At 47.9% G+C, this 25,395-nt stretch overlaps 2 protein-coding genes and 1 long non-coding RNA gene across 6 annotated transcripts in view; 2 read left to right on the top strand and 1 right to left on the bottom strand.

The window, feature by feature from the left end:
• LOC141371348 (uncharacterized) overlaps positions 1–25,395 on the top strand; it is a 75,603-nt gene that overhangs the window by 47,946 nt on the left and 2,262 nt on the right. The window contains exons 2-5 of the long non-coding RNA XR_012376243.1: positions 16,204–16,370; positions 18,692–18,747; positions 23,721–23,949; positions 24,782–25,071. This is a non-coding gene — a long non-coding RNA (uncharacterized lncRNA). The remainder of the gene's footprint in view (positions 1–16,203; positions 16,371–18,691; positions 18,748–23,720; positions 23,950–24,781; positions 25,072–25,395) is intronic.
• Positions 4,258–8,683, top strand: ADO (2-aminoethanethiol dioxygenase). 2 transcript variants are annotated; one of them, XM_073886188.1, is made up of 2 exons: positions 4,258–5,420; positions 8,316–8,683. In XM_073886188.1, exons 1-2 carry the CDS (start codon positions 4,651–4,653, stop codon positions 8,359–8,361), a joined length of 816 nt encoding a protein of 271 aa, XP_073742289.1. In that variant the 5' UTR covers positions 4,258–4,650; the 3' UTR covers positions 8,362–8,683. The 2 variants fall into 2 exon arrangements, with proteins under 2 accessions (XP_073742289.1, XP_073742290.1); XM_073886189.1 differs by having other exon boundaries at positions 4,271–5,420; positions 6,320–8,683.
• Positions 11,376–17,996, bottom strand: EGR2 (early growth response 2). Of its 3 annotated transcripts, none has more exons than XM_025850314.2 (3): positions 17,883–17,996; positions 15,191–15,299; positions 11,376–13,860 (listed from the first exon to the last, which is right to left on the bottom strand). In XM_025850314.2, the coding sequence occupies exons 1-3, from the start codon at positions 17,979–17,981 to the stop codon at positions 12,614–12,616; spliced, it is 1,455 nt and encodes a 484-aa protein (XP_025706099.2). In that variant the 5' UTR covers positions 17,982–17,996; the 3' UTR covers positions 11,376–12,613. The 3 variants fall into 3 exon arrangements, with proteins under 3 accessions (XP_025706099.2, XP_025706097.1, XP_025706098.1); XM_025850312.2 differs by lacking the exon at positions 17,883–17,996 and adding an exon at positions 16,948–17,293; XM_025850313.2 differs by lacking the exon at positions 17,883–17,996 and adding an exon at positions 15,400–16,179.

Genomic DNA, 25,395 nt, shown 5'->3' with positions numbered 1-25,395 from the left:
GTGTGAAAGCCATGCCTAGAACCAGCTCTTCTGCCTTTGAAAGTATTTCTTACAACTTGACATTTATTCATGATAACAGATGAGAAATATGTTAACATTTCCTAAGAACTGAAAGGAAAGCTACACTATAAACCCAAAACATTTCAAATATAACTAAATATAAGTAAGTTAGTTGAAAAGTAGGAAAAATTCTTTAGCAATTTAGTTACCATGTTCTATAGTAACATAAAAGGCAGATATAGGAGTAAGGTGACAAGAGCTACTGGGAAAAAAAGAAACCTTCCTGCCCACCTCTAAACAAACAAACAACTGCAGGCTAGGAACTCAGAGCATTTGAGAATGTCAATATTTTTTTACTCTTTTGACTGGGCCCCAGTGTGATCAGAGAGATGGACAAAATGAATTCTGAAGAAGAATTTGAGAAAAAGTCAGAAGGTAATCTATCTCATGAATTAAGGAAAATAAGTCCTCATAAAGAGGAGGGCCAAGGGAAAAAGGAAAAAAACACAATATAAGCCTATTCCCAAAGAATGAAGAAATCAGAGAATTGAGGTAAAGTTAAGGGGGGGGTGGGGTGTGGAGGTGTGTGTGTGTGTGTGTGTGTGTGTGTGTGTGTGTCTGCCAGTATGTCTGTGTTTGGGGTTTTTTCCAGTTCTTCTTGGTTCCTGGTTAATTAAGCAACTATTAAAAAAAAAATCAGCTTTACTCATGCTTCTGTGTGCTGAGCCCATTCCTAAATTTAATAATTAGATGTGGGCAAGAGGTACGATTCAAGCTTTGTCAGTGTAACCTATCACTACATCGCTGTCAACTCATAAAAAAGAAAATGTGGAGAGAATATACTTTAAGAAATAGATTGTCAAAGCAATGGTTCATTAGCAAGCCCTGTCAGATCCACCTAAAAAATAGATTCCTAATCTTTACGCAAGTTCTCTCGTCTTTTCCCTGGATTACCGCCTCTAAACAGGGACTGTTACACTCTTCCTCCACCAATCTCTAAGAAATGTAAAACAGATAAGTCATTCTCCTTCCCAAAGCTCTCCAAAAGCTTCTCACTGTACTTGTAATAAAATCCACCTCCTCAGCATGGCCCTCAATGGGCCTATAAAATATGGCCCTTGCCTACCTCCCCAAATTCATCTCCCTCCAGGAACTCTGAAGGTCACTATGTGGTCTAACCTCACAGGCTTCATTCTCGTCCCCAATGATACCAAACTCCTTCCCCCTGTATCAAAGTCACAGTATCTTATATCCTGTTTAACAACCTTAAGGCTTGGAATGCTCTGACCCCAAATTTTTCCATAACTGACTCCTTAATATTCAGGAGCAGCTCAAACGTTATCTTCTGGTCACCTCTGATTACCCAGTTTATTTTATTTTATTTTATTTTTTTTGTCTGACTACCCAGTTTAAAGTAATACACCATATGCACACACAAATATCACACCATCCTATCATCCTGTTTTGTCTTCACAAACTTTATCTGAAATTACGTTGCTCACTGATTTATACTGTGTAGCCTCCTCCATCCCAAAATACACACACACACACACACCCATGCACACACATGCATGTAAATTCCTTGGGAAAGCAGATATTCCTTGCTGAAATCCCCAAAACCTAGAACAACGCCTGGTACTCAGCAGATACTTTTATCAAATGATAGATTCCGAATGATTGATTCCATCTATCCCAAACTTTTCCCAAATCTTGTGTCTGCCTTGTATTTCTAGCACTTGTTTACGACCACTTCTTCTTTGTTCCCTTTTCTGAATTTCTTTTGATCTTCATTCTGCTTACTGCAACACAAAGGAAAACAGAACAAGGAGCATAAAAAGAAAGACATTAATGGTGACAGAAATCTACTCAGCCAATGCAATTGGCTGTGGTACAGAAGAACAAGTAAGGTACTTCTTAAGGGCAAAAGGCCCTAGGATTGATTTCATCCATTAGTGCAGCTCTAAGGACAGCACCAAAAGGAATTATGGAGATAGCCTCTCTGTGGCCTAAAAAGAAAAGTACCACATGCCCTATGGACACTTAGTAGTTCTTAAAACCTTTAATGTGCAAAAGATTCAGATTCAGTAGGTGTAGACATGATCTAGGAATCTGCACTTTCAACAAATGCCCCCAGGTGATTCAGATTCAAGCAGTCTTTGAAAACTTCCAGGTCTTCGGCCAAACAATAATAGCAAGGACCTGAAGGATGGTATCACCAGATTGAAGGTTTAACCAATAAAAATGATCTTTTTTTTTATCTCTACCTTGAAGCTGATTCTCAAGTCAAATTCCCTTTCAGTATTTGCTGAGTATTATTTAAAATCATTGGTGTTTACTAATTTCTAAATGGCTTTTCACCATTTAAAAACTATAATAATAGCTACTACTATGGGACATCTATGTTTCCATAGGCTATTAACAGTTTTTTACACATGTATCTTATTATCCCATTTCATAGATGAGCTTCAGTTAATAAGTACAGGTAACTATTAAGAAGTGACAGATTTGAAAATTAAATACATTTATATGTTACTAAAGTCTGTGTTCTATAGAGTCTACACCTCCCACTAATTATACCTTAACAGAAGCAAAACCAATAAATAAAAACCCAGATTTGTAAATAAAGACAGGGGATTCTTCTTAATTTAACTACTCCTCACTTTAGAAAAAGATTGCATGGGATTTCACTAATGGTGAACTTTGACGGTATAATTTAAACACCTTAACAATGGCATGGTAACTCTGAAGAACAAATAAATATCAAGAGTCCTTTCTATAACAAATAATCACCGTCTTAATCAAAATCAACAAATAGTAAGAACTGGTTCACTATTTACAGATCCAGCAGTGATTCTCAAAGTCGGCTGATAATTAAGAATCACTTGGGCAGCACCTTAGAAAAAAATTCTAGGCTTCACACTAGTTCTTCCGAATCAGAATCTCTGGGGTATGACCTCCAACTCTTTATTTTTATAAAGTTTCCCAGGGGCTTCTGATGAGTAACTCCCGTTCAGAAGGACTGTTACCCTAACCCCAGCATTTTACAAGTGAATAAACTGAGGACCTAAAAGGGTAAGATCTGCCTAAAGACATACAAACTGTAAGTAGCACAGTAGGTTGGAAAAACATATCCTGACTCCACATATAGTGCTTTTAACACCAATTCAAACTGTTTTTTTTTTTTTAACTGTACATTTTCTGCACTGCTTAGGCCCTGCCCATTCCTTACTAACCTTGTGCAACTTACTCCCTCAACTGCAAGCTGGGAAAAATAATGCCCACCTTTTAAAGAGTTGCTATGAGGATTAAATAGTGTAATATTCATTAGGTATAGAGTGCCTAGCATATACTGAGCGCCCATTAGATGGATTACACAGCCCACTAAAAAACCATGCCTTTTTCAGCTGGAGAGGATTTACAGAACCACTCCAATTACAAAACGAACAAGGAGCCCATGTTCCGCTTTGGAAGTCCAAAAGTACTTTAAACTCAGGGTAACGTTAAGGTCAACAGCTTGCCTGATTCTCGCACACCACTGTTGCTCATCAGATGCCTCAGAATCATCTAGTGAATCAATTTCTAGACCAGTAATCTGTATTTTTTAAAGGCCCCTCCCTACCTCCCCTCCCAACCAGGTGCTTCTTTGGCAAACCATGGTTTGATAACCCTTAGTATACACAGTCCTTGGCCACAGCAAATGGCCTCTCGAATCCCAGCAAAACTATCGTGCTCTGTAACCGGAAGAGCAACGTCATCACACCCTGATGCAAACAACAGCTGGGGACGGCTGTGCTGAGGAATCGTGATCACTAGGGACGGCCTCGACCCTCTCTCATCTCCCAAACTTGGAAAATTACGAAAGTGCTGTCCAGTAATCTCCGTGACAGACAGTGCTGCCTAGGTGGCCAGGAAGACATAGAGTTAACTCAACAGCCTCCTTTCCAAGGGTAGAGTCTGAGAAAAGCGACCCTGTTGGGCGGAACAGGACCGAGCGGCGCCAGAAGGTTAACGACCCTCTTGCACTGTTCCACGCGGTGGCCAAGACTCCACCACGCCACCGGCCAGCTGCCGGAAGTGCGTCACTTCAGCCTACTGGGGGTGCCGGGAGTTGTAGTCAACTGGCTAGTTCTCTTGTGCCCCAATTCACCTTTTTTCAAACAAGCAACCACCTTGGAACCGTAAAGAAGGGCGCTTTGTAAGAATCAAATCCAATCCTTCCTTTTCCAGCTGACAAAGGAAACTCAGACCTCATCCGTAATATCGGACTACAAGTCCCAGCATGCTCAGTAAGACGGCCCGAGCGCCCGGCCACCGTCGTAGGTGTGGGCCACTTGAATGGAACGTCGGGCGTAATGCAAAGCCTTCCACTGTCCGCACGGCCAGTACCTGCTCCCCGGGCGTGAGTGCGGCGTGTGGGTCGTGCGCGTGCGCGCTCGCCGGAGGCGCGGGGCGGGTGCGCCGGGCTGTTGCGGGCGCGAGGCTGCTGAGGTTGGCCGCGGCAGTGCCGCGCGCCCGAAAGACCGGTACTTGCGGGGCCTCTAGCTTCGCCCCGGGCTGCGGGCAGCCCTGGCGGCCGCGGGAGACCGCAAGGGGCGGAGGAAAGCAGGGGGCGGCGGGGGCCGGCCTCGGCACGCGGAGGAACAGCCGAGCATGCCCCGAGACAACATGGCCTCCCTGATTCAACGGATCGCCCGCCAGGCGTGCCTCACCTTCCGGGGCAGCGGGGGCGGCCGCAGCGCTTCCGACCTCGGCGCGGCTCCGGGCCCCGAAGCCTCGATGCCGCAGGGCTTCCCGGAGAACCTGAGCAAGCTGAAGAACCTGCTGACCCAAGTCCGCGCCGAGGACCTGAACATCGCCCCGCGTAAGGCCACGCTGCAGCCATTGCCACCCAACCTGCCGCCGGTCACCTACATGCACATCTACGAAACCGACGGCTTCAGCCTCGGCGTGTTCCTGCTCAAGAGCGGCACGTCCATCCCATTGCACGACCACCCGGGCATGCACGGCATGCTCAAGGTGCTCTATGGCACCGTGCGCATCAGCTGCATGGACAAAGTGGAGGCGGGCGGCGGGCAACAACCGCGGGCCCCGCCGCCAGAGCAGCAGTTCGAGCCACCGCTGCAGGCCCGGGAGCGGGACGCCGTGCGGCCGGGCGTGCTGCGTTCGCGGGCGGAGTACACCGAGGCCAGCGGCCCCTGCGTCCTCACTCCGCACCAGGACAACCTGCACCAGATCGACGCTGTGGACGGACCCGCCGCCTTCCTGGACATTCTGGCCCCGCCCTATGACCCCGACGATGGCCGGGACTGCCATTATTACCGGGTGCTGGAGCCCGTCAGGGACAAGGAGGCCTCCGCCTCGGCCTGTGACCTGCCCCGAGAGGTGTGGCTCCTGGAGACCCCGCAAGCCGATGACTTCTGGTGCGAGGGGGAGCCCTATCCAGGTCCCAAAGTCTTCCCTTGAAGCCGCTGGCGCCTAGTTGCTGTGGGCTGAAGACGTGCTCTATTCACATCTGGGCCTCGCTGCCCGCGACCCACCATAAGGGCTCTCTCCCTACCCCCAGGCCTGGGCGTTGGATCTACTGGAATGGGCTGTAGCCGCTTCCTCCGGAGCCGTGGGAAGCACGGGCGACTGGAGTGCAGCCACGGGGCCCGGTTAGGGGGTGGGGAAGGCTGGTAGGCTAGGTTGTTTCCTGGCTCTGTCACTGCCACCGGGGTTTTGATTTGGGGGAAGGGGGGTAGGGGACTATCTGAAGCGCTTCCATCCTAAAGCCATAATGAAAATATTCTTTTTTCTGTTCCTTATCCTACACAAAATACACTAAATGCTCCCACCCCCCCCTTCCCCGGATAAATAGGGTTTGTTTTCCACTCATATCTTAATGCCCTTTTACTTATTGTTATAGTTTTAACTTATTGACTGCATGACCCAGTGGTTTGAATTTTTAGTTCAAGTCATTGGTAAGAACTAGGCTTAGAAAGATGAGCTACTATTTAAAGTGAGCTGTGCTGCCTAATTAATTCGTTGTGGAAATTAGATCTTTTTTCCAGAGTTGGGGCATCACCCCCAAAACAACTATGCATGTAGAGGACAAGATTTAATTTCTTTCCTCCCCCTGCCCAGTAGCCACATCTGGTTTACTCTGGCAGCATCTACTAAGAAATTCAGCACCTGCGTATCTCAGTGACAAATGGTCACTTACAGCTTATCTTCCCCGTGAGTCTCCAGATCTGTGAGTTGAACAGATTTCTTGTTGCAGATTGACCTTTAATGCAAAAACTATATTATCCTCAAATGACTTTTTTTTTTTTGGTCTTAGCGTGCTTTAAGAGGTGATAGAGTAATTCTGTTTTCTAAGAAGATTCAAAGGAGCTGAATCAGTATGCTTCCAAACAACTGAATGTAAAACACTCCAAGCCAGCTGTTGAATTCCATGCCCCTATTTACTTCCAGTATTTTCCTGCAAAAATAGAGAAAAATGTTGATGACTGTTTCAAATTCTCTCAGGAGCTCTAATGTTCCAGAAGGCCGGTGGTTCCAGCTGTGTTATTTTGGTGGCAGTGTTCTCAAAACTCTTCAAAACAGTAGAGAGCCAGTGCTTGTTTCATCCAGTGTGGTTTTCTATAGGAAGAGAGAAGGCACAGATGATCAAGGCTACAGAATAGAGAATTACTATACTGCTGGCCATTTTAGAGCACCAACTTGGGACAAAACACTTCCTAACCTCTTAAACAGTTGTGCTATCTGTAACTAGTTTAATTTTTGTCCTTTTAGTAAGCTCAGCAACTTTACCTGTTTACAAATGTATTTACACCGTTTGCTTCAGGCTATGGAGCAGTATTATTTCCCCTTTTTACTATTTATAGGATTCCTTTTTCACAACACTTTTAATAAAAACAAACTGTAGAAATAAACACGTTAAAATCTGCCCAGCTGTTGTCTAAGCCCTCTTGATTGACTTGCCCAAATGGCAATCCAGTTCTAAGGTCTGTAATAAAGGGAGATTTGCTATTGGCGGAGTGTTGACCCTGTAGAGAAACAGTATGTGCCTTTGCCTCTTTGTGCACAGTGGGTTACTATGGCGCAGAATGAAGGTCTATTCCCAAATTTTTAAATAGAATAAAAAGGCAAATTTCTTGATTTTTTTTTTTTTTAACAAAAAAGATGCTTATTCAATGCAAAATGCCACTCTGTTGTAAAACCTGAGACAGGCATAATGCCAAGCATTTCTTCCACGGTTGCTAACATTGTTTTATGGTAGCTTCACATTCTGGTATAGTTCAATATGCCTTGGGGACAGTTTAAAGCCGTTCTTAATGCCATTCAGCTTAAAAATAATCCTAGATATGCAAATGATGATTTTCTTAGAAAAGTGTTCACAAAATGGGTTTTTTAATAGCACAGTAATGAATGTGAATGGTTACCAATCACATACCTACCTGTTCTGAATTATAGCCAAAAGATGATTAACTTCTAAAGATTATTTATAGTGATATATATGCTATAATACAACCTGGCGTACATTAAACCGACAAAAACTCATTCTGGCAGTAGGACAGTAATAAGGGAGGAACTGTTTTTCCAAACTTTAAAAGTTCTCAAGTACAAACAAGTTGAATGAAAAAAAAAAAAACTAAGGTGCTTTTCAAAAGAATAACAAATTGTTGCAGGCCAAAATAGCAATATATCTCTAATTTAGTTCAATAAGAACGGTGAAACTTTTGGTTCACTAATAAATTCTGAGGAAACTAATGGTGAAAACAAATTGTTTCAGTGAGCCACTAAGGAAAGAATATTCTTAATATAAATACAAAATGTGGTGCAGCAAAGCTGTCACCTCTCTGCGTAAACTGTTGGTCATGACTGACTTGATGTGCTGCTGTTGTATTTCCATATATTCCTGCAATATAGACTATATAACAGCTGTGGGAAAAATTTGTCTTCCTCTACACAGACTAATGAGCACAATGATACTAATCACTTTTCTGTTGAATAACATGCAATAATTGCCTCTCATGAGTGAGATGTCCATCTCAATACTCCTAAAGCTTTTTTATTCTCTGGTTATATCAAAAGCCAGCTATATTAATGGAGAATATGGTGTACCTACCTACTACTTTATAAGAATTGACTTTTTACAAAGCTTGATTTGCATGGGTTGAGTTTACACTAACTGCTGTTTATTAATGAAAATCTTGGGCCTGTTGAAATACTTGTCAACAGGAGTGGGTTCTCTGAACTTTTAAGACTAATTGACCTTAAATTCTTCTGAAATCCATACCTTTTATTCCTCCTTTTGCATTGTTCCCTTGTAGGTGCCTCAGCCTTGGCATCTCAGGAAGACTCTTACTGCTCATCTAATCCCAGTGACTGTCTTGTGCCCTAGCTCTACTGCTCAGCAAAGCAGTATGTCTTTAATTCAGGGTTCAACCCGTTACTCTTCAACTCTAACCTGAGGGCAGTGCCACTCCTGTAACCCTCCTAGTTTGAATCCTGAACTCCAGATTACAAACAAGCCAGCCACTGATCATTTCAGTGTAATGAAGTGTCTACTGTCAAGGAAATCATTTGTTAAGCCCCAGATACATACTGAGTTTTCAGATCCAGAGATGTTTACATTTCTGGATTAAAATCAGTGTACTTATGGAAAATAAAGGCATGTTTGAAATTGTTTAGAGGTAAATCTTTTTTGATTATTGCAAAATGGAGAAGAAAAATACTATGATGTCTACATTTTAATTACTATTAAAAGATTTAGTCTATACAGTAGGATTATGTTGTATTGAAAACCGGTGGCTTTCTGCAGATTCTAAAGCCCAAGTAATAATATGAACTTAGTCTCTTTCCTTGAGAGTGAGCTTTGAAACAATCTGATTGAAAACGCATCTGAAACTGTCTAATCATGTTATTTTGCTACAACAGAAAATAGTCCCTTTATATTTAAGCTAAGGAAAATAAACTAGTGCAAGAAAACAAACATACTTTTATCCATGAAGGAAAGAATCTTTGGACTTTATTTCTTATCTTTACTTTTTCTGTAAAGTTTAATTGCAGTTTGGAATGGCAGCATCATAAGTACTTGATGATGCTGACCATTCATTCCCACCAGTTAAAATATCACTACAGCCACTTTTAATATATATCAAACAGTTTGGCTTAATTTCATTAGCAGTTGGTATTTAAATACACTGATTTATGAATAATTGAAGACCTTATTTAGGTTTAATAGACCTTTTTTTAATATGCAGTGAACCATAGCAAATGCATTATGATCTTTAAGCAGTTAACTCTCCAGAAGTTTTTTTTTTTTTTTTTTAAGATTTTATTTATTTATTTGAGAGAGAGATTGAGCATGAGCGGGGTGAGGGGCAGAGGGAGAAGCAGACTCCCTGCTCAGCAGGGAGCCTGATGCCAGGCTCATTGCCGGGGCGCAGGATCATGACTTGATCGAAAGGCAGATGCTTAACCAACTGAGCCACCCAGGTGACCCCAGAAGTTTGTTTTTAATAAGAATCCCCAGTAACAGCTGTACCATCAGAAATACTATTCAATAAGGCATACTGAATGTAAGAAGGAGCAGACTTAGCTTTATATGCTTTATTTCTTGAGCAAAGTAAAAAATGAGGTACCCTGCATGACAGTACCCTGAATGTTTCAAGCTGAGAGTAAAATCTGATTAAAGATGGATCTAACATGTTAAAATCAAGTAAAAGTCACCAAGTTGTCTGTGAAAAAGCACCAAGATGTGTTCCTTATGGTATGTTATGCCACTTCAAGCCCACAGCAAGGTGAAAATGGTTATGTAACCAATTTGACTACCATCAGAATATTTAATCTTACTCTTTTAAAAATGACTTCTTAAAAGCCTTTTTTAGTCCTGCTTTATAAAGTTGTTTACATCATCTTGATTAAAGGTGTTCTGAAATTTAAATTGGCAAGACAATTCTAGATCTTCTTAAACTTAGGTGTACTATATTTTAATATAATGAAATTTTGGTAGGAGGGGAGTATTCATTAAAAACACATAATTATCAAAATGTGGCATTGTTTTATACATATTTTAACAAAATTAGCCAAGCAAGGATGATAATATGCTGACAAACTAGGAAATATGAATCTAATGGAGTAACACCAGTCACTAGAACAATCTGGCACTGAAGTTTAGAAATTTCTATTTCGCAGTTACAGAAAGATATTCTGTATCTTTGAAATAGGGAAAGAGAGGAAATAAAAGGATTAATTACCTCCACAAGTTAGATCTCAAAATTCCAGTGCTCTGAGGACACAGTAGCTGTTGCCGTCTGCTGTTCTAAAATAAAGGCCTTCGAGTATCCACCACGTATGAAGGCGGCTAACAGTGGCAAAGGACAAACAGATGACCATTTTCAGAGGATAGAGCTGAACAGTGAGTATTCCAACAGGTTATGCTTGTGTGAGGATCCAGAAGCTGTGGGTGAACTGAAATGATCCTGAGGCCCAATTTTAGAGTACCAGTAACTTCACAGAGACCCAACCCATTTACTTTGTATGACAGGTAGATAAATTGTTGGGGTTATATTTTAAAATCACTACGAAGGGCTTGCAGTACAATGAACCCTGTAGTGTATTCTTTTGCAAGTCATTATCCGGTACCATGGAGGCCCGTATATGCCTATTTAATTTGCTTATTAAAGAAAGGGTGTCTTTCTTTGAGATTTTCTTTGGCTGCTGTACACCCATCTTATCTAATGAGCTGGGTATTTTGATAGTCTCTAGACCCACCAAACCTATGGCAGATTAGTGATCCTTCCAAATAGGGGTAATCAGGGAGAGAAGACTAGAGAGAAATGAGTCCTGGGGTAATTCCTTTGGCAACCCATTAATGCTGTCTTCAGCAGTGTCTGAGTGCATTTTTGATCTGAAGAGGTGATAGCACTTTTCAAAAAGTTTTCTGTGGTCATGAGACTAATCCTGGAACCTAAAAGTCATTTCCAGCTTGACCACGCCACCACACTTTCCACAAAGCCACATCTCGTCTGAGTTCCTGGCCTTGGTCAGGGTTCTGAAAGCAGCCACAAATGTGTAGTCTCCGAGTGGGCACTTGTTTGTAAGTATTTATTTTCCGGAGCCCACTCAGGAGCCAAGAGAAGCTATAGGCTGTTATAGAGGACGGAACAATGAGTCAAAACAACGCCTCCCCGCTTTTACACTAATGCATGGGGGAAATCCCCAGAACACTAGTGTTTGATTATGAATGGAGATTGCTTTGGGGGTGACCGGGCTGGTGTTGAAAGGCAAGCAGAGATCCTGGCTTGGTCAAAGCACTAAAACCCACCGGATAACCATGGAATTCCCTCCCAGGAAATCCTTCATAAATGATTTCTGCAGCAAAAATATTGTTGAAAAGTATTTATTTACACTATAGTCATAAACCATCCATTATCTGAACTTCAGTTAGTGGTTTTGTGTTAGAATAAATCATTTGTATTTCCACAACTATTAAGAGCTAATAACCAAACAAGTCAGCTCCAGTAATATTATTTACATTTTTATCTGCAATTCGACTACAAAGGTAACACTTTTAAGTCACAAAACAGAGCATACAAAAATATACTTTCTAAAAAAAAAATCCAAATATTAATAGGCAGAAATATACAGCCATACTAAACCCAGGGAGTGATTTTTTTTTCCATAGTAAGGCAACCCATTTACATGCAGACCCTGTAACATTGTCTACATCACACAAGGCACCAAGTACACTTCCAACACAACTGCATGCATCCTAGTTTCAGAGAATATATGTACATCCCCCTTTAAATAAGTTAACTTCTGACTCATTTCAAGAGATCATAAATGCTTTACTTTTTTTCCCAAAGGTTCAGAACTTGGAGAACAGTGCACATCAAAAAAATACACAAAATCTGAGTGGATATACACTGAAAAAATAGTCTTTACGTTTCTCAAACAACTCAAAAAGGAGCAGATATTGCTATGTCCCTCCCATCACATTGCACTTCCGTTCTTTGAGTTTATAATACATATTGCTTAAAGGGTTAGAACGACTAGATAAGCTTTGATTCACTGTTCTAGGGCGACAGAATGCAGCATAAAGGCCATGCTTCATTCACTGTACAGCATCCCCAAATCAGTCCCAAGCCATAAAGTGCACATCAGCTTTGCTTCTTTCTGCTGCCCCCACCTGAAGGGATCAGCATCTCCCAACCTACTGTAGAAAAAGTCTCAAATCAACTCTGACATCCAGAGTCAAAATCCTGTAATGGGACAAAATATGAGAGAGGGGAAAGCAAAAACCTAGTCAAACAACCCTTTAAAGCAGGGTCAGGCCTCAGCCCTCTAGGCCAGGGGCCCCCTCCCAACCCCTTTCCGAGCCTACCCATTACGTTGGGGTGATGATCGTCAACTCACCTAAGAGAGACTACAGTGGGCAAGGTTTTGGGAAGGACCTGCTTCTAAGTGAAAAGGGGACAGTGCTGGGCTCCACCAAGGCCCTTTGCCCAAGGAAGGGAGAGAGGGGCAGGAAAGGGTGGTAGTGTTTGTTGTGCAGCTCGAGTGGACCAGTGGACGAAGGGCCTCCGGGGCCTCAAGGAGCTGGTGTGTCAGCCTGAGGCTTCTCTCAAGGTGTCCGGGTCCGAGAGGAACAAGGGGCAAGGGACCCTCCACCGATAGTGCTGCTGTTGCTGCCGCACAGGGGCCCCCCAGCCTGCGAGCCTCCGGGGCACGAGGCCGAGGAGGCCCCAGGCCCGGATGAGGAGGGGGCGCTGCTTTTGCGCTCCTTCTGTCTGAGGTGGATCTTGGTGTGGCGCTTCCTCTCGTCACTCCGGGCAAACTTGCGGCCGCAGTAGTCACAGGCAAAGGGCTTCTCACCAGTGTGGGTGCGGATGTGGGTAGTGAGGTGGTCACTGCGGCTGAAGTTACGCATGCAAATCCGACACTGGAATGGCTTGTGTCCTGTGTGGATTCGGATGTGCCGGGTCAGCTCGTCCGAGCGGGAGAAGCGTCGGTCACAGCCTTCTGCTGGACACGGGTAGGGCCTCTCGTGCACTGGGGTCTTGCTGGGCCTGTTGGGGTACTTGCGAGGCCGCAGAATGGGCCGCAGTGGCAGGTGGTGTGGGTTATAGGCGGCGGCGGCGGCGGCTGAGCTGCTACCAGCCAGCCGGGGTCCCTCACTGCCTCCACTGGCCCCTGGCCCTGTGGCCGCAACACTGGGGCCTCCCAGGGTAAAGTTGCGGATGGTGGAGAGTGGAGTGAGTGGAGGAGGGACTCGCAAGGAGTCCAGAGGGCAGGGGAAGGGTTTGCGGTCTGGGCCAGCTGTACCATGTAGGTCTCTCTGGCACTGTGTTGGGAAGAATCCAGGATAGTCTGGGATCATGGGAAAGAGACCAGGGTCCGTGGCTGGCTTAGGGGAGGGGTAGGAAGGAGGTGGTGGGTAGGCCAGAGAGGAGGAGGTGGAGGTGGTGGCTGCTGACAGGAATGCCGAGGGGTCCTGGTAGATGTCTCCTGCACAGCCAGAATAAGGAGGCGGTGGCGGTGGAGAGTAGAGGTGGTCCAGGTCAGGCTGGGTCTGAGACATGGTGCACACACCCAGGGGTCCTGTGGCCAGTGGGTTGGGGGAGGCAGAGGTGACGCTGGACGAGGCCGTGGTCGAAGCTGGGGAGGAAACTCCCTGCAGGATGCCTGCACTCACAATATTGATGATGCCTTCTGGGTAGCAGCCGGCACCAGGGTACTGGGGGTCAATGGAGAACTTGCCCATGTACGTGAAGGTCTGGTTTCTAGGTGTGGAGACGGGAGCAAAGCTGCTGGGATATGGGAGATCCAAGGACCTCTTCTCTCCAGTCATGTCAATATTGATCATGCCATCTGGGGAGGGAATAGAAAGAATGGAGGTGGAGCAATGAGAACGCAGCCAAGTATCCCTTGTCATCCCCTCTAAACATGGGTCCATTCCCAAATCCCAAGATCCTAGCACAGTAGAGCTGGGGGCAGAGTCCAACAGGTGGGAAAATTGCAGCCCAGAGACAGTAAGAAGAGGGCAGCCCAGGAGCCCACTGGCAGCCAGTGACAGTCTGGGACTCAAACTACCTCCAGGAAAGCAGGATGAGCTACTCCCAACCCCCACACACAGCCATCTGTGGCTCTTGTCCCCAATAAACACACCCAATAATAGCAACAACAATATTTAAAAAATTCCCCATCTGCCTGGAACTTCTCTCCCTCTCCTTTGTCTGGGGGTCCCACGGCTGGGGCTAACAGACACTAACCAGGAGACTGATCCCAGCCAGTGCCGCCCGAGAGAGGGGAGCCTGAGGAGATCAGTGATTTCCTGGCTGCTACCCATCCGCGGTGCCTTCCCTCCCTCCCTCCCTCTCCAAGCTGCGCTACAGCTGACGGCTGCTGGAGGGTATCGGGCGCTGCAGTGGAAGGAATCTATAGGTTTCCTCCTCTTCCCAACCTTCTCAGCCTTGTCCAACACCCGCACGCCCCAACCCAAGGCCAGTGGCGGAGCTTCGAGGAAGGAGCGGGGGCCGCGAGGGGACCACTTTCCACTGCATCGCCAAGGAAACCAGCGGCGCGGGTGCCCCCGCGGGCCTCCTTCCGCAGCCAGGGGGCCGCTTCCCGCCGTTGCCCGCCCTCCTCCTCCTTCTTCCCGCCTCGCCAACCCCCTCAACTTCACGGGCGGCGCGCAGGTGGGGGCGCTCCTTCTGGCCGCTCCCGGAAAGCGCTCGGAGATTTTTCCCGGGGTCGGCTCTGCCCGGGAGGGAGCGGCGGACGCTTTCCTCTGGCGCTTTTCCGCCGCTCGGCTCTCCAGCTCTCCTCCGGAGCCCCGAACTTTCTCGTCACTTTGTCCCTGCCCCGGGAGAGGGGAGGCCTGGGTACCGCCGGCCCACGAGCCGGCACAAGCCCGACGCCTGGTGCGGCACCTCTTCTACTCTAATCCCTGCGCCCGCCGGGAGCTGGGCGCGCCGCGGCGCACGCACGGCCGCTCGCTGACGACCTGGTGCATCTGCCCGCGCGCTCAGCTCCAGCGATCGGGTCCTTGCTCCCGCGGGCTTCTCCTGCACCCCGTTCGGTCAACACCGTCCACCTCGCGCCCCAACCCTCTCCTCCAAAGTCCTGCAAACGCACCGCACCCCACCCACCACCTTCGAGCCGCGTGGGTCCCGGCCCGCGAAGGGAACATGCGGCTTACCTCCGGCCACTCCGTTCATCTGGTCAAAGGGTCCTCCCAGTTCGGCATTGGGGAAGATGGTCACCGACGTGGCGGCGAGGTCCTCCACCGGGTAGATGTTGTCAGACAGCTGGTGCACAAAACCACTGAGAGTTACTGGGATTTTGTCTACGGCCTTGGCGGTCATCATTTGCTCCTCGCACAACCTGGAGACCCAACTCCCTCTCTACCTGGAGCGTCAGAGAAGCCGTTTTGGAGAGGGATTGGACTGAGTCTAAGTTGGTATCTCCTTTTGCCCTCCACGCTTAAAAGCAACCACACACACAAAAAAAATCCAACAGAAATAAAACTAGCAAACAAGTTGCTGTTTTTTCTAAGAAAGCATAAAAATGACTATTTGCCACTGACTCTCTCCTGTGTTCCGGCTGGGAAGCCAGGAGTTGCTGGTGTAGTGTTATTATAACAGTCAGTGTGTCCCCTTGCCGAGCTATTAATCAATTGCTGCTCTCTCGGTTAGACGGAAAGTGTTGCTGTAAGTATTTATGGGCAGGTCCTCAATGCCCGTGACGTCGCTGCCCATATATGGACTGAGGAACAGGGCTGGGCCAGGCGGCTTCTTGCCGTCACATGGCCGATTTGCATACGGGCTCGGCAGCGCGGGCTCCGCCGGGCTCGCGACTCCCGGCTCTCAGCAGGGAATCGCGGGGGTCTAGGGCGCGTAGCCCAAGCCCCAGTCCCTGTCCAGGGCGCACGGCCCAGCGGGGAGCGGACGCGCCGCGAGTCCGGCTCAGGCCACCGGGGAAGAGCTTGCGGGTCCTAGCTGCGGCGAGGCCTCCCCGGGCGGGGAGGAATTCCGGTTCTCCGGGACTTTCCAAAAAAGGCGAAGATCCGGTGCTGGCGGCTCCGCCTCCCCAGCCCTTGTTTGGGAGCCATTCCGGAAAATTAAACTTCGGAAAGAAACCGAGCGGAGCCGAGACACTACAGTCAAACCCCTACTCACTTTCTTGGCAGCTCAAAACCGCAAGCAAAAGGAGGCAGCGAAAAAAAAAAAAAAAAAAAAAAAAAAGCTGCATGCATTCACGGAAGCTGACTGTTTTTTTCTGAATTACTTGGTGGAAAGAAGTGGCTGGTGATAAGAGTGAATGCGGTATTGCTTTTTTGGAAAGTCTGTTCTATTTATACAGGAGCGAAAACGGAACAGGTTTGGGGTTGTTTGTTTGTTTAAGTATTTCGGGCATCTTGGGGCTGGGGAGGTAGACCCTAGGAGGAGCAGAATAACTGCGGCGAGCTTCGAGAGAAATCCTCAGCCGGAGACACCCCCCCCTTCCTCTGCCCGCGCGCTCCCCGCCCCCCTTCAGCTGCTGCGCTGAGCGGGCGCCCTTCCCGGCGCGTCTGGGCGGTCGGCTGTGTGGGGGCGTCCAGATGGAGGCTTGGACACTCACCCTGCCCCGCCACGCACACGCGCACACACACACACACACTCTTACACTCACACACGCTCCACTTCCGCTACACACACTCCCGCCCCCGCTGCCTTCTTCACACACCCACTCGCACACCTTACGCTACACACCTCCCTGTTGACAGCGCGCCGGGGCGCCCGCCTAGCCAACAGAGTGCCCGGCCCGCCGAGCGCGCCGAGGGCTGCGGCACAGGGTGCTCTGCCAAGACACCCCTCCTCACCTTCTCTCGCCGGACCGGCAGCCCCCGACCCCCGAGAGCCTACAATCGGGGGGGTACGCCCTGCCCTCCCCCGAGCCCTACTCCACAACACGCACATTTGGAAGAATCCTCTTGCTTTGCCTCGCCAAGAGCCACCTCGGTGAGCCCAGCGAGGTCCCGAGTTACAGCAAACAGCGTCGCTAATGCCAATTTCGAGCCGCCATCACCCCACACGCGTTTCCCTTTTTGAGTAAAAAAAACAAGAAAACTATCCCGGATGGAAACCTTTCTGTTTAGTTCCCAAAGCAATTTTTTAAAAACTTTTCCGAGGTCCAGAAAGCGGTGGGTTCTGGCTCGCTGCACGCACCGCTCCCGCCTCCCGGCCCACAGCCGGAGCGCTCCGGGCTTGGTCCGGGCCCCGCGGGAGGCTAGTCCCAGGTGCCCAAGCCGGCGTGCCGCCGCCGGCCTGGCTCTGTCCCGCCCCAAAGCCGCCAAGACCCGGGATAGAGCGCGGGGGCAGCTTCTGGGGCCTGGCCAAGCCCTTTCCCGCCCCCGGCCAGGGACGGCCCCAGCCTCGTGGGGGCCCGGGAGGGCGAGAGCCACGACGCCACGCCGTGGAGGAAGCGCGGCGCTGCAGGCGGCTCTCCAGCCGCTCACCTGCCGCGGCCACGGCCGCCGCCGCAGCCAGCCGGCTCCCACCCAGCCCCGCACGCGGGGGATGCCGGGCACGGGGAGGGGGGGCCGGCAGCGGCTTCTGCTCCTCCGACCAAGCGTCGCGTCTCCCCCTGCCCGCCGCGAAATCGTCTTCAACGGGGGCCGGCCACCTTCCTGACTTCAAACGCCCAGAAAAAAAATTGGGAAAGTTTACCGCTCGCACTGCGCGCTCTTTTTCCAATTGGAGATAAATATAAAAGGGAAAGGAAGGAAATCGCAGCGACGTTAGCGCCCTTGTAGATACCCCACCCTCGGCGTAAACGTGCAAAGTCCCATTTCGTTAAAAAAAAAAAAAAAAAAAAAAGGAAAAGAAAAGAAAAGAAAGCTGCGCTCTTACCACGTGCGCCAGCCCGCTCCGCCTGCGCTCCGGCCGGTCCCGCGGTCCCCGCGCTGACCACCGGCAAGACGACGCCTCGGAGGGGAGCCCGACTCGCATCTCCAGCCTTGAGTCCGAAAGAAATGGGGGGGGGGCAAATTATGCAAATGTGGGTCGTGGCAGCAAGACTCGGGTTACGGCCCCCGCCGGCCTCGGAGGTGAGGCACCCACACGCACGCAGCAGGCGCGGGCGCGGCGACTGCTAGAGCTTCGCTCCTCTCCACGCACATGGGCGGGCGAGTCGCCGGGGCCGCCCCGCGGTGGGCGCTGCTGCCAACCCCGCCGGCGGCCACTCCGCGCGGCCCGGAGGGGGAGCTCCTGGACGCCCGCGTGCCGGCTGAGAAGGGCGCAAAGGGCAGGACGCAGGCTGGGGGCGGCCCTGGCATAGGGGAGACTTGCGGTCCTCGGCTGCTACCCTTCCCGAAGGAGGATGCTGAGTTTGGGGGTGAGACCGGAAAGGGGGCCCCACCGAGGAGAGGCGGGCTTGCCTGGCCCGTCTGACAGGCACATTAGAGTAAGTGGGAGTGACTGACCCACAGGAATTATCCGGAGCTTTCTAACAACTCACAACTCCCTCAAGAGCTGCACCGTGTCAAGCCCGCCGTGTGCCTGGGGTGGACTGGGGTAGGGGTGACGAAGAGCGGCCGCGAGGCTCCACGGGCTCCCGGGAGGGCGCCTGGGGCCCGTCCTGGGAGGCCCTCCCTGAACCTCTGCTGGAAACGGGTCAGTAGATACTTCCTGTAACCACCTTCTTCTTTTCTTCTTTTTAGAAGAATGCTAATGGAACGAAGGCTAGGCACACTCATTTCAAGCCAGCCACTCCGTGGTAAGTAGTAAGAAAGCTCAAGTGACTCGCCTAAAGTCACGCAGCTAAGTGGTGGTGTTCAAACTTGCAAGCGGATCTTCTGACTCCAAGTACAGTGCTCCGGAGGATCGCTACCTCCTTCTCTCGGGAAAACCCAGCTCCGGAAAGGGAACAGCTCTTTGAGGACTGAGAGCCTGTTTCGGCCTGCTAGAGAAGAAACAGGTCACCTTCACCAGCTTCATCTCTTTTCTTTGACATTTCTGAGAGGAAAGCTGAGGTCAGGGCTTTCAAAGGGCAAGGGCCACAGGAGCGTCATGGACACACACTCCTCCCCAGGGTGAAGGCAGAATTAGAATTCTTGGGCTCTCTAGACCTATGTTGTGGATGGAGTAAGCAGGTTGGCACAAAGCCAGCATACTAATCGGCCCTGGAATAGGAGAAGTCAAGCACACAGTACCCTTCCTGGAGGGAGTAAGTGAGTAAAGAAAGAGGTAGAGACCGGAAAAACTCCGCAGGTGTTTACAGAACCCCTACTGTGCTGGGGAGGAGAGAAGCAAGGAAGGGGGAATGTAGCAGTTAGTATGGAGATGTACTACCGCCTCTACTTTTAGGCGCTTGAACTTTTTCTGATCAAAAAACTGAAAGAGCCAACCAATTACAAATAAATTGATTCTTAAATCACCCCCCCAAAACAAACCTGAAAAAAAAACCTAAACAAATAAATGTCTTTCTTTAAAATAGAGTTGGCAAATTGCCCAAGTAAATGGGGCACTCCAAGATATGTCAGGATTATTAATGCCAGATTTCAGATGTGCTTTGTCCTGAATTCCAGACCCCAAAAGTAAAAGGGCAAGGAAGGAGAGGAGCATCTGGTGGGCTTGCCCCTGCAAGTGGGGATTTGGGTGGGAGGGAAGAGCAAGGTTGGCAGCCTGAGACTTCTGGCTAGTTCTCAGAGTCCCCTCTGTAAGTGGTTTCCAGCTTCTTTCCCCATGATGTGGACTGAGAATCACAATCGGCCATGAGGCATATCACAAATAATGTGTTAACATTTGCATTTTGATTTTTTAAGAAATATTCTTAACATCATCAGAGGCCATTCCTATTGTAATATCCTTTTCACTCACTCCCATTCTAATCCAGCAACCGGAGTGGGAATTAAAGGGATGTCAGAATTGCTCATAACTGCAGACACACATGAGATTATGGATCCGAACTCTAATGGCATAGGACATGTGCATCTCAGTGAAAATCAGGCTGATTGCCAACTCTGCCATCCAGCGAGGCCTTTCTTAAAGGCGCCCCTGTGTGCCGAGAAAACTGATAAATGATTCCCTGCATTCAGCATCTCACTAGGCATCTGGTAATCCCAGAGACTATAAACCAAGCACAGATTATGCCAGTCAGCGTTGTTGAGATGCCTGGGAGAAGCATTGCAACCAAAATTGTGTTTTGTTGGCACAAATCCCCTGGTGAGGGGGAAGTAAGACCACTGTGATCTCATTTTGTAGCAGTAGCAGCACTGGCTTAAGCAGGGGATACTCAGCTTACCCTAAAGGGTGAACCATCAGTAAGTCAACAGATATTTCTTAGTATATGGGCTGCCAAAGCAAGCACAAGTCAACAGATATTTCTTGAGCATCTACTATGTATCAAGCGCTAGGCCAAACCCTGGGCATACAGTGGTGCCTAAAACCAGGCCTGGTTCCTGCCCCCATGGAGCTTGCAGTCAGTCACACAGATATACAACCACAAACAATGACAGTGTTTGACCCCAGTGACGAAAAGGACAAAGGACCCAATCAAGCCTAGAACATTGAGGAAGTCTCTAAGCCAAGATCTGAAGGATGAGCAAGGATTGAGGAAAGGTCAGTGGAAAGAGCATTCCCAGGAGAAAAAGCAGGTGTGGAAAGGCCCTAAGGGGGGAGGAAGCAGAGTGTATTTGTAGAATAAAGAAAGGCCAGTGTGGGTGGAAACCTCCAGGATGAATTCCCTACCTAGCACACCCGGGCTGAGGGTTAGCCAATGCAAGCCGGCTCCTTGGAAGCCCCTCCCTAAGCCATACTCCCCCCCAGCCCCCAAGAGATTTTAACCTATTCAAGGTCTCTCCTTTTTCTCTATTATCTTTTCTGGCTAATGACAATGGCATTTTAATTTTAACATTTGAGATTTTATTTTTTACCGCTCAACTTCTGCAAACGAATGAGAACATACCAACAAGATTTCAGCAAGAAGAGAGAACACAGAAATGCTTATTGACATAAGTATTGTGTTTCAGTGACAGTCTTAATGAAATAACACTCCTTAGTTGTCTATTTCTCAATCAGGAAATGACAGACCAAGTGAATTTTGCCCCATTGAAAATGAATAAACTGAAGAAGTACAGCCTCTCTAGTTATAAACACATCATGTCAAACCTACTGATCACTTTACCACGGCTGGCAAAAAATAAAAAGTAAACCAGTGCATCATTTATCACAATTGTTGAAGACAAGATACATATCAATCTGGGGTCTAGGTTAATAAGTGATAGTCTGTCAGATTGGTCACAAAGCCTCTAAGTAAAACTTCCATTCCAAATCACCCCTTTTTATGCCTTTAAATGTTAAATCTTTCAGCTTATACATTTAAATGTATGAAAAATGAAGTTCACTATAACTAGGGAATTCTCGGATTTTTTTTCATACACTTATCTCTAGCCTGCTTACATTACCAGGTTATGGAAAGCAATTTTCCTTTTTCCAAGTAGTGTCAGACTTCCTACATAAGCTTTGTTTTTATGTTGAGAAAGGGATGGGACCAGTAACTGCATCTGTTGTCAGAATAGTTATTTTGCAGTGTTTAAACCAAAAAGAGAAAAAATTCAACACTTCATATTTCAACTTAATAATCTTGACAAGAATGGCCACCATTTCTTGTGGTTAAGATTATGAGCTTTGGAGGCCCAGAGAGCCTGGATTCAAATCCTAGGACCTAGATTTAAATCCTAATTCTGACATTACCTGGCTGTGTTTTTTTAAGCAACTTATATAACTTCTCTGTACCTCAGTTTACGCATCTATGAAAAGGGAAAAGATGATTATACATATCTCATAGGGTATATTGGGGATTAGATATAGTGATATATGAAAAGCACATAGCATACCATTTGGGACATAGTAAGTATTCACTAATTGTTAGCTTTTAAATTATTACCATCAGTGAACATCTACTTTGTAGATAGATAGTATACTGTATTTTCTAGGTTCATTGCTTTATTCCTCACAACCATCGTGCATAATTGGGCTATTTCTTCCCGTTTCACAGACGAGGGAACTAAGGTTCAGGAAGATACAGAGCTTACCCAAATTCACACAGTTGGGAAGTTGCCAAGCCAGAATACGAACTCTATTCTCTCAATTGCCAAAGCCCCCAGCTCTGAAGCATGTCACGTGATAGAGAGCAACCTGCAGCAGATAAAAGCAAGAAGAGTAGCTATACGTCCAATACTAATGTATGAAGCATTTGTGATATTTATTCTCAAATTCAGAGTTCCAGCTTCCAAGAATAATGATGATAGTATTACTGAGGACTTTCAGGCTTCGGCTGTAAGGAGAAAAGGTAACCCAGAAAACAGCGATTATTGGCACACAATTTATAACAAGCTGTGCCTTTGTGGAAAACGTCATCTAAACTTCGAAAGCAAGTTCCACATTAATAATAACCTAATTGACATGACACCTTTCCCCCCCCAGGAAGATCAAAATGCATAATGATAATACTGGTGTTTTTCCACAGAGGTTTAGAAGTGTGGGATAGAAATGCAAAATTTAGGGAGAGTGGGTTAGCCAGTGACCTGCAAATCTGCAGGCAGGCCTCCATGAGAGACATCCCTGGCCTTCGTGTAACCCAGGTACGGGACTTGCCTCCTGCTTTGTCTCACATTGTCTCTATGCTGTTACTCTTTCAAGTCCATCAATTCCCCCAAGGCAGGGGCCTCCAAGTGTGTGCCCTGTCTTTTCTCCAGCAAGTGGAGTTCTGATAGAGTCATCCCAGCAGTGAGAGGAATGAGGCCTGGCCCATCTGAGATTTGCGTATGCTATCTTGTCGGAGAGCTCCTAATTAGCTAATTCTCCCCAGCCCATGGCACCGTACGTCTAATGATTTCTCCAGATGTTGGACTTCAGAGCAAGGACAAGGACCCCAGAAAACATCCTCTGAAGGGCTTTTTTTTTTTTTTTATCAGATAGGCCCTGTGGGGAAAGTTTAAATCAGAAAGTTCCAAGCTGCCACCATCTGTTCTCAGCACAGTGAGTACCACTGAGGCAGTGGCAGCTGGGAGTGGGGACCACTGTGGAGACATGGACCCAGAAGCCCTTTGCAGGCCCAACCTCCGTCCTTCCTGACTCTTCCCTCTGCCTGACTACTGGTCACAGATGCAGGGCAATGCATGCAGCTGGGGAGTGGAAGGGATTCAGGGTAAGGAGCCCCAAGATCCTCCTTTCCAGTTCCACCTCTGCCACAGACTGGTGGCATTATCTTGGGTTGGTGGTTGCTGCTGGGAGGAAGCAACAGGGCCTCCTTGGGAGGCAGCCTTGGGAGATAGGCTATTCTTTCCCCATATCTGATGATACCACAAAGATGTAGAGACATCATGTCCCCTGCCCTCATGCCTGCCTAGACTTTTAAGTAACAACCAGAAAGCCCAAAGTGTCTGCAAAGAGAGTTTGAGTTTTCACCGTCTTGAGTGGGGAAGGTGGTGAGGGCAGAGGGAAAGGATTGGAGGGAGTGCGAATGGCAGAAGCATTGCCGGGTGCATCACTGGGTAGTGGAAAAAGCACTAGACTGGGCATCATGCCCGTGGTACCTCCTCATAATAATAGTATCCTTAATAATAATAATGGTTAATATTGAGCAAGCACTGAAGGGTACTAAGCACTCTGCTGGCTATGTTGCCTTATCTCTTAGCTTACCAACCACACCATGAAGCAGGTATCACTACCCTTTTCATTTTACAGATGAAGAAACTGAGTCACAAAAACCCAAGCCACAGAGCTACTTAAGTGGAAATGCCAAGATGTGAACCCAAGCAGCGTGACTCCATCGCCTGTCCGCAGGTGCTCCCGGGGCCTACCCTAGCCTGTGTAACTAGACAAGCTACTTCGCCTCCCTGAGCCTCAGATTCTTCATCTTTACAATGGGCCTGGGCATTGCTGCCCAGGCTCTGCCATCGGCCAGAGTATCATGGTGAGTCAAAGGGAGAGAAAGAACACGTTCTGAAAAGCAGGGCAGGCACTGCAAACCCAATCGTCGTCTCCCAGAGCAACTGTGCAGGTTGCTGGACCTTTAGTGATAGAGCTGAATGTAGATTGGGGTGGGACGGGAGGAGGTGACATCTATGACTCCAGCCCAGGGATGACGCATCAACAATTGAATTGAGCTTCTCACCAGTTCGCCAATCCTGAGGCCCTTCAAAGGTCTGGTGCCTCCCTCCTGCACGTTAGAAGGTGGTCCAGATCTGTGTACTCCCTTCCATCTGAAGATGGGATTGGGGCACGCGTCCCCCAGAGGCTTGGGGACTTTGGAATGCGTCCTTGGCAGGTCTGCTTCCCTGATGCTAAATAGAGGCCCAGAGAAGGGGTTACGCGACTTCTTTTATCCTAATAATTAACTAGAATGTATGTTTTTGCTCAAGGGCTGTCGTGCCTGAGAGAATATTGTGGTTACAGTGTGATCACCAGTGGGTAACAGAACAATTCAGTCAATGGCCTAGTAAGCACATAATCAGAGCCTCCCCAGAAACCTGGCAACTCTGAGCCTCTTAGAATTAGAACGTTTGCTCTTTAAAAATATGATTAGTTCGGGGCGCCTGGGTGGCTTCATCAGTTAAGTGGCTGCCTTTGGCTCAGGTCATGATCCTGGAGTCCTGGGAAAAAGCCCCTTGTAAGTCGTAGGTCAGGTTGTAAGTCAGGCTCCCTCCTCAGCGGGGAGTCTGCTTCTCCCTTTCCCTCTGCCCTTCCCTCTGCTCGTGCTCTCTCTCTCAAATAAATAAAATCTTTTTTAAAAAATGATTATTTAGGCAACAGCCCATGGAAACTTCAAAAAGAGGAAAACCGGAACAATTTAGATCCTTTCTTCTCATTGTTTGGATTTTATGAAACAAGAAACACCAAAGACATGACCAAAATGACCATTTTAGCCCCCTCATCTGTTACTCAGAAATCCTCCGGGGAAGGTGCCTTCACAGAAGACTTATTTTCCTTGCCTTTCCTGCGCTTCAGACTTCGCATCTCGAAGCTCTGTCATATAACGGCAGCTCCAAACCAAAGCAATGGAAAATGATATCCGGAAGCCCAATATATACATCAGGTAAAGGCTTCGTGGTGCCAGTTGAACGGGATTGACTCCTGCCACTCTGTGCAAATTCCTTGGCGTCTGAAAGCTGTTGCTGTGACAGGAAGCCGGCCCACGATGGCTGGGGCTGGGGCTGCTTAGGTAGGGGAACCAGAGAGCCAGGGAATACATAGGGATGGGCGGTCTTGCTTTCAAATGCTGGGACAAGCCATGGTGTTCTGTTAATCCATTCAGTGAAGATTTATTAAGTACCTACTATGCACCAGGTACTGTGCTGGGTGCTTGGGATGCATCCGTGAACAAAACTCCCTGTCTTCATGTAGCTTACAGCCTGGAAAT

The sequence above is a fragment of the Callorhinus ursinus genome, unplaced genomic scaffold, assembly GCF_003265705.2.
Source record: "Callorhinus ursinus isolate GAN/ISIS: 27379988/994484 unplaced genomic scaffold, GSC_fseal_2.0 scaffold69, whole genome shotgun sequence".
In the NCBI taxonomy this organism is placed as follows: Eukaryota; Metazoa; Chordata; class Mammalia; order Carnivora; family Otariidae; genus Callorhinus; species Callorhinus ursinus.
This window is presented reverse-complemented; position numbering and strand designations above follow the sequence as displayed.

Coding starts and splice junctions, on each gene's coding strand:
- ADO (XM_073886188.1), top strand. CDS start 4,651: ATGCCCCGAGACAACATGGCCTCCCTGATTCAACGGATCGCCCGCCAG. Junction 5,421..8,315: donor CCGCAAGCCGATGACTTCTG/GTGCGAGGGGGA, acceptor GTTCCCTTGTAG/GTGCCTCAGCCTTGGCATCT.
- EGR2 (XM_025850314.2), bottom strand. CDS start 17,981: ATGCGAGTCGGGCTCCCCTCCGAGGCGTCGTCTTGCCGGTGGTCAGCG. Junction 15,300..17,882: donor GGAGCGGGCTGGCGCACGTG/GTAAGAGCGCAG, acceptor TTTGTGCACCAG/CTGTCTGACAACATCTACCC. Junction 13,861..15,190: donor GATGAACGGAGTGGCCGGAG/GTAAGCCGCATG, acceptor TTCCCTCCCCAG/ATGGCATGATCAATATTGAC.